Source organism: Cheilinus undulatus, linkage group 19 (assembly GCF_018320785.1).
Source record: "Cheilinus undulatus linkage group 19, ASM1832078v1, whole genome shotgun sequence".
Taxonomy (NCBI): Eukaryota; Metazoa; Chordata; class Actinopteri; order Labriformes; family Labridae; genus Cheilinus; species Cheilinus undulatus.
The window spans coordinates 8,276,549-8,284,747 of NC_054883.1; the positions used below are offsets into that span (position 1 = coordinate 8,276,549).

The 8,199-nt window shown below is 38.7% G+C and overlaps 1 protein-coding gene across 1 annotated transcript; it reads right to left on the bottom strand.

Annotated features, from left to right (window-relative positions):
* Nucleotides 1-6,480: 6,480 nt before the first annotated feature.
* On the bottom strand, nucleotides 6,481-7,915 carry sox32 (SRY-box transcription factor 32). Its single transcript, XM_041814576.1, has 2 exons — nucleotides 7,609-7,915; nucleotides 6,481-7,145 (listed from the first exon to the last, which is right to left on the bottom strand). Exons 1-2 carry the CDS (start codon nucleotides 7,913-7,915, stop codon nucleotides 6,481-6,483), a joined length of 972 nt encoding a protein of 323 aa, XP_041670510.1.
* Nucleotides 7,916-8,199: the final 284 nt, after the last annotated feature.

Consider the following 8,199-nt stretch of genomic DNA (forward strand, 5'->3'; position numbering starts at 1 on the left):
ATATGGACAGCAGTATTCAGCACCCAATAGAAAAGGGCCTTCCCCAAACTGCTGTCACAGAGTTGGAAGCATTGTCAAGAATGTCTTTGCATGCTGAAGCATAAAGATTGCCTCTTTACTGGAGAGAGGGGTTCTAGTGAAAAACAGCCCCACACCTTTATCCCTCCTCCACCAAACTTCACAGTTGGCACCATGCAATCAGGCAGGTATCATTCTCCCTGTCAAACCCAGACCAGCCCACTGCTCAGCTGCTCCACAGTCCAGAATCAATGTGCTTTACACCACCCCATCTGACACTTGGCATTGGACTTGATAACGTGAGGCTCCCGCCACACAGTTTTTGTGCTTACATTAATGTCTGTTGAAGGTCGGAGCTTTTGGAATCAGCAGAGCGTTGGCGACTTTTGCATGCTGCACCCATTAGCAGTCGCTCTGTGATTTTTTTTGTGTTGGCTGAGTTGCTGTTGCTCCTAAACGCTTCCACTTTCTAATAATATCACTTAGAGCTGAATGTGGAATACCCATCAGGGGTGAAATTTCCTAAACTGTCTTATTGCAAAGATGGCATCCATTCCAGTACCACACTTGGAGTCACTGAGCTCTTAAATCACAAATGTTTGCAAATGGAGACTGAATGGCTAGGTGCTTAATTTAAACATCTGTGGCAACAGATCTGATTGAAACACCTGAGTTCAATAATTAATACATGTGGCCAAATACTTTTGTCCATATAGTGTATCTTTTAAAAAGTCCCCCTGAGTTATGCTGCAAGCGAACTCAGAATGTTTTGTGAGTAGTTTGCAGCTCAAACCTGAAAGTCCACTTTTAACAGCTTTTCTCCCTCATAATATGAAACATTAACAGAGAACAGTGGGTTTCTGTTTGGTAAATACACCCTTATGGAGTGTCATTTTTATGGAACAGAGTCCCCAGTTCAAAACAAGACGCATCAGAGGAGGGTGCGCCCGGGTCGCACTTCTCTACTTGTCATCTTTCATTATCGTTTTGATTGAGAGCCCCCTGGTGGTTGAATTTAAATAATGTGCATTGTCTGCTTTTGTGACTGTGTTGCTCATAAATTTAACCCATTAAAGCCTGAAAACACAAATTATAGCCACACAATTCTCACTTTTTTGGAATGGAATTGTTTATTTCACTTTCTACTGAAATCCCAAAAATCAAAATTTCCATCAAATTTAACATATACTGTATATTTTTTGTATCTCAATTGATACATTAGCTGTTTTTGGTAACTGATAACCAACTTGAAGGCATTCAATATCATTTATCAGATTTTATTCAGAAGGTTTATTAGTAATTCATTGAACATATTGATTAGATAGAGGAATCATTAAAGTATGGATCAAATATGACACAACAGGCTTTAAGGGGTTAAAGGCAGAATGCCTAAATACCCTTACTTCAATTCAAGGTTGTTAGACTGTAAAATGTTGAAAGTCCAAATTCATTGCAGTTTATTTCAAAGGTTTAATCCAAGTTTGACCTTATCCACATTCATTCTTGTGCAATAAAATAAACCAGCAGCCAGGAAATCCAGCTTTGTAAATATTTAACAAACTCTGAGTTTCATAATGCAGCAGCGATATCTAATTTTTCCAGCTGTCTTTTCCATCACTGTTTATTGTTGATGATATTTTCACCTGAAACACTGATATCATCCCCTTGTTTTTCCTTCAGGAAGTTCCTGCGACTGCTCATTAATTGTTGCTGAGGGGCCACAGTTTGAGAAAAACAACATGTTGGAATAACAACTTCGAGATTTAAAGGAGGCAAACAAAGACTGATAGTACTCAAACTGTAGGAAATCCATATTTTTGAGTTTTTATCACTCTTTGCACCGCATGTTATTTCTGCATTCCACGTTGCAGCGTGTTTTGTAATTTCGTCCGGGGAATTGAACTGACGTCAGATTTCTTCCGCTGATTCAGGTGCAGTTGGATTGCAGCGGCTCTTGACTTTCCTAATCAGCTCGACTGCTCTCAGGTCATCCTTCCCTCCTCTCGTGTGCTCATCCATTTCCTTCCAGCAGCTCAAAGATCTGACCTCCAACACTGACTCTGAGTGTTTCACTCTGCAGACTCATAACCACCTCCAATGTCTGATGAAGCACCGGCAAAGTTTGTTTGAAAGTGATGAATTTGCTTTGCCTTCTCTGTCATGAGACTTAAACTCATCCTGTGGAATCCCCAAGATGCAGGGCAATGATTCCAAGATGTCCTGCAAACTTCAAATCTGTGTGTAGTAAATATGCTCATTGTTTAGAGTCTACTAAAAGAAAATAAGTCAGCAAGTAATACTGAGTACATTTGATCAACATTACCAAATTGACACTGGGAATGCATTATAACACAGGTTGTCAAACTCAAGGCACGGGGTCCAAATCCGGCCTGTGGAATGATTATATCTGGCTCTCAAGATCAGATCATATTTGTGATATAACTGGCCCACCAGCAGGAGGTCTGCGGATTTCCGCCAGTAAAAGAATGTAAACTTCAACTTGATTGTTTAAAATATCCTTGTTGAGCCATAAAAATCTGAATAATTTGTTTTATTTCATATTTTAAATTTTGCATCTCAAGATTGTGACTCAAGCTTATGACTTGACTTTTCATTTCATACTTTAACCTCTTCAACTCAGAATTTGGTCTTTATATGTCACATTTTTATCTTTTAGATTCCCAATTTTAAATTTTAGGTAATATTTTGACCTTTTCAACTCCTTAATTTGGCTTTTTAATCCCATATTTTGACTTTTAAAAACATAATTTCATTTTTTTCTCATATTCTGACATTTTGAATGAATATTTTTTAATTCTTTAAATCATATTTTGACTTTTTACACTCCCAATTTTTAATTTAAGTCAAACTTTTAACTTTTTAAATCATATTTTTGAATTCTAGCTCATATTTTGACTCTTCAACTTCTAATTTTTGGCTTTTTAATCTAATATTTGGACCAATCAGACTCACAATTTGAAATTTCAAGTCGTATTTTGACTTTTATATGCATGATTTTAAATTTGATATCATATTTTGACCTTTCAAACTTATCCTTATCCTCATATATTTGCTCTTTAAAAACATTATTTTTCTATTTTTAATAGTGTTCTGATCTTTTGAACTAATAAATTGGATTTTTTATCTCAGATTTGAGCCTTTAAACTTACTATTTTTACTTTTTTGAATATCCAAATGATTTATTATCAGTGCTGTTTCTTTCCATATTTTATTACTGGTGAAAATGAGGTTGGCAGTCTATGGTTAAATGTTGACCCTGTTAGGCCCTCAGGTTAGACCTTAATCCAGAACACAGCCCCTGCTGTGATTGAGTCTGACATCCCTACACTAAGATGTGCATGCTTTATTGCTTATTCTTTGCTGAGGCCATTGTTGGATGAAGTTGAGGACAGCTGAATTGGGGTGCTGTTGGCAATGAAAGCAATATTATTATTGATACATATATTTACTACTTAGATGTATCACAGGATTAGTGGCTTATAATAAATATTTACCAGACAAATTAAAAGATCTTATGAGGAGAAAATGATGACATATCCTGTCTTTAAAAGGTAAATCTAGCTTGCTGCACCAACAGCTTTGAAAAGAATTTTTTAAATGCAATTCACACTTTAATTTTTGCTTCTAACATCTTAGAACTCAATCACAGCAGGGGCCGAATTCTGAATTTGGGTCCAACTTGAAGGCCGAGCAGGGTCAACATTTAACCATAAAATGTCAACCTAATTTTCACCACCAATGAATTATGGGGGGGGAAAAAACCTTAGCAATGATAATAACAGATTCTGAGATTGAAAACAGTTAAAATGATAAGTTTAAAGGCTCAAATTCTGAGATAAAAATTCAAACTTATTAGCTCATAAGGTTCAAAACATTGCATTTAAAGTCAAAATAATGTTTTTAAAAGGCAAATATATGAGAGTTCAAAACATGATTTTTAAGAGTCAAAATATGAGATGAATTCAAATTATCAGTTTAAAACGTCAAAGCGTGACAAAAATGTTTAAATTTTCAATTTTAAAGGTCAAACTATTACTTAAAACTGAGAATCTAAAAGGTCAAATTATGAGATAAAATTAAAAGTAAGAAGCTTAAAAGATCAAAACATGAGAAAAAATCATAACCCTGAATTTAAAAGGTGAAAATATTACTTAAAAATTTTTAAATTGAGGCTCTTAAAAGTAAAAAAAAAAAAAAACAGATAAAAAGTCAAAATTGTGAAATAAAAAAGTTAACATGTGAATTAAAAAGTCAAAAACATGACTTTGCATCATAACTGTGAGATGCAAAATTAAGAATATGAAATGAAAAAAATAAGTCTTTTACCACATTCCTGACTTTTGATCTAATTATTTTAACTTTTTTCATTTAAAAAATATATAATTTCACACGATCTGTACACTTTTGCACATTTTTTTTAAATAGAGCATTTGATTTGAAAAAAACAAACAAAAAAACAACAGCAACAAAAAAAAAAAGCACTTTAATTTGACTAAAATGACTAAACATCTCACTGGACTCAGAGTCTCATGACTGAAAACGTCCTAACTCGAGGGTCTCAGTCTTCCATCAGGCCAGGACAGAGTTTGACCTCGAGGCTGTGACACAGAAAATCCAGAGCGATGAAGTAAACATTTTCCTAAATGGGTAAACATTTGGCAGCCAAAGTGGGGTAAGTTTGGAGATATGTCGATTTTGGGTCATATTTTTAGAGCCTTTGTGAAATGTTTTAAAATGAAACAGGAAGTTGGGAAGTTTATGCCCTTGGCGCCCACCCTGCTTCCCCCTCTGAGCCGACAGAGACGATGGAGATAAAGCAGAGTTTCAACAGTTTGCAGAGAGGGGCTAGCAGAGCCCCCATGGTGGTTATTAGGATGGGATGAAAAATTGATACGGTGCCATCCTGACCCTCATAACTGACCGCTGACTCATCAATCAGAGACCCCTCTCAGAGCAAGTGGCTACTTCTGTTAGACACACCTTCAAATATACAATCATATAATATAATGCTAGTAATGTTCGCACAATGTAATGACGACATTGTTATTCTATCTCTTCTCACAAGCAACCTCAATAATTCAAATCTTAACTGAATGACTAACACATCTTTTTTATCCATCTATTCATATTTTAGCTGATATCTGTAGCATCAGACATCTGTCACAGCTTTTACCTAAGACTACATTGTAGTTCACTGTAAACCATCTATTCAAGTGTAACGCCAGAAACCTTCCTCATTATGCCTTTATCTGCATGAACCCGTCACAAATGTCTTCTATGTTAACATGTAACTTTGCCTGTTAAGATGTTTTTGATTGAAATAGCTTGATTACAGTAAATATGACCTCCTAATGCTGCAAAGTCAACAAACGACCATTTTCAGTTCTTTACAACCTATAAAATCTTTTAAAACTCTGTTTTGCATAATAATGTGGAACAGATCTTTTTGAGGTTTTTATTTAAAAAAAAAAGGTTATCATTATGAAGTTTGTTCAAAAACATTTGAATTATGCTCTAACAGCTGATGACTTGAAAAATACTCTGACTGTCATTTGCATTAATATTTGGGAAAATAAGAGAAAACTGCCATTTGCTTAATAATGTGGAAAGCGGCGTACATGTACATAAAAAGCAAACATCCGGCAGCAGTGTCATACTGGCATATTGCACAGTCTCTTGGCACATCTTACATCACCTGTTGTTCAGAATTTTAATGGACATGGGCTCAAATTAAAGTTTGTAACGGTTCAGTCTGGTCTGAGGGACCCTAAATCTTCTTCCTGAGGGTAAGAGCTGAAACTCAGAGTGGAGCATGTGGGTCGGATCAGGAACAATTTTCTGTGCCTGTCTAACAGACTGCTCATGTAGTGTTTGGAGAGATGGGTGCTTTTTGACACCCATGACTTTCATAGCAGTCTGCACTAGACGAGTTACCTGTGATTTTAACTGAACAGATAAATGACCATACCAGGCTGTTATTCCATATCTGATTATGCTTTCAAGGACAGCAGAATGAAACAACACCATTAGCTTCTGCTGAACTCTAAATACTCTAATTCTGCGTAAAAATACATTCGCTGTTGCAGTCTTGAGCACAGGCTCTCAACATGGGTCCTCCAGCTGAGCGTATTGTCATTATGAACCCCAGGTACTTGTAAGAGCAGACCTGTGTGATGGGTTCACTGCTGGTGACCACTCACACACCTAGGATCAAACACTCAGTGTTTTTAACATTAAGCAAAAGGTAATTATTGTCACAAAAGGAAGGGAACATTGTAAATTGCATTAGTTATTTATTGATACATTATAATTGCATTTAAAGACAAAACAATAATCTTCTAGAAACGTGTCCATAAAAAAATTGCACATTAATTTTCAGCAGTCATTTTAAAATGAAACACTGAGATAATTTAAATATTTACAACAGCTTTGGCACATTGATCAAAGTGAGCGCTCCTCTCTGTAGCCGCTCTGCTGTGTGTAGCTGCTAGGATCCACCGACTCTGGCCTGTGAGCGCTTGGACCGAGGTACTGTTCAAACTCACTGCGGTCCAGATCGTACAGCATGTCGAGCTGAACCTGCTCCAGGTAAAACTCCAGGGAGGGTCCGGACGAGCACAGAAAACCCCCGTACCCCCTGGAGTCCCCTTGATCCACATGTGGAGCTGCAGGAGCGGAGAAACCGTGCTGCATGTACCCGGGCTGGCAGCTGAAATACCCCTGGGGTTCCACAGGGTACGCATGTGGGTACACTTCAGCGTTATTTTGGAAAGCGTCTACAGCTGCGTGGTCAGGAAAGACTGGACTGTTTGTGTAGCTAGCTGGGGTGGTAGGGAAAACAGGTGAGCTGGGGTAGGGCTGCTGCTGGTTCTGGAGCAGGTAGGAGAGGTTGTAGGGTACTGTGTACCCTGAGGTGCAGAGCGAAGGCAATGAGGTAGAGGATTCTGCACCAGAGGGTTTGTTATTGGAGTTCTTCTTCAGCTGCTTCCTCCTGCGGGGCCGGTACTTGTAGTTTGGGTAGTCAATGGTGTGCTGGACTCTGAGGCGCTCGGCTTCCTGCATGTAAGGACGCTTCTCAGCCAGAGACATGGCCTTCCAGGTCTTTCCTGCAGGAACATGGAATGGTTAAAGATCTGTGCAGCTGTTGGATCAACACTACTGGTCTCTGGCAGCAAATAAAAACCCACAGTCACAGTTTTTGTAAAACATTAAAGCTCCTTTGAGGATTTTATGAGCTGTGATGATTTTGGCGCCCCCTATGTACAAAGAGGCTGCCTGTTTTAGCTTTACTGGGTTCTTTATCAACATGAAAGCATCAAAACACACTTGGAAACTGAAATAAATGCTGATTACTTTGTCTGACACCCAACCCAAGGTAGCGCTTTCAGGCATTACCATTTATTCAAAAACTAATATTCATTTGAATCAATTTTATAACCATCCAAAACAAATACAGACAGTAGCTTTAAATGAGTATTGCCAGTAAATAAACTCTTGAAACTTAATGAACTTCTTATGGAGCAGATAAAGAGCAAACAATCTTTTTCAGGCTGTCAGTCGAGCTCTTACCAAGTATTTTGCTCAGATCAGTGTTCTCCAGGTCTGGGTTCAGGTGTGCCAGTCTCCTGCGCTCCTCTTTGGTCCAGATGATGAAGGCATTCAGAGGCCTCCTGACTCTTTCCTGCCCTGCTGTGGACTTCACCTCTGGGCTCGTGCAGCTGGAGTCCGAGTTGACGGACTGCGGGCTGGAGGGCCCTGAACACGGGGATCCCACCTCCGTCATCTGCTCCCTGTCTGCGGAGCCGCAGTCTTCGCTGTCGAACATGGCGCTGTTTGCGCACAGCTGGAAAGCTGCGGGCTCGTGGCTGAAACGCATAGTGATGCCCGTGCTGATGATGATGATGATGATGCTTAAGGTCGGCTGCAGGCTGGTGTCATCCTCCCGATGATGCAGGGTGACGGATATATGTAGGGGCTCCGCCAATAGGAGGCCAGGAGGAGTGGATTTAAGGTGTGAATTCCAGGTGTTTTTCTCAGGTCAGTGATAGGCTCATCTGAACCCCCAATCAACGATTTGACGAAACTTCAGATGAGAGAATGAATCATAAGTCTGATAGAATAATTTATGATCTAATTGTTGCATGTAAATAAACACACACC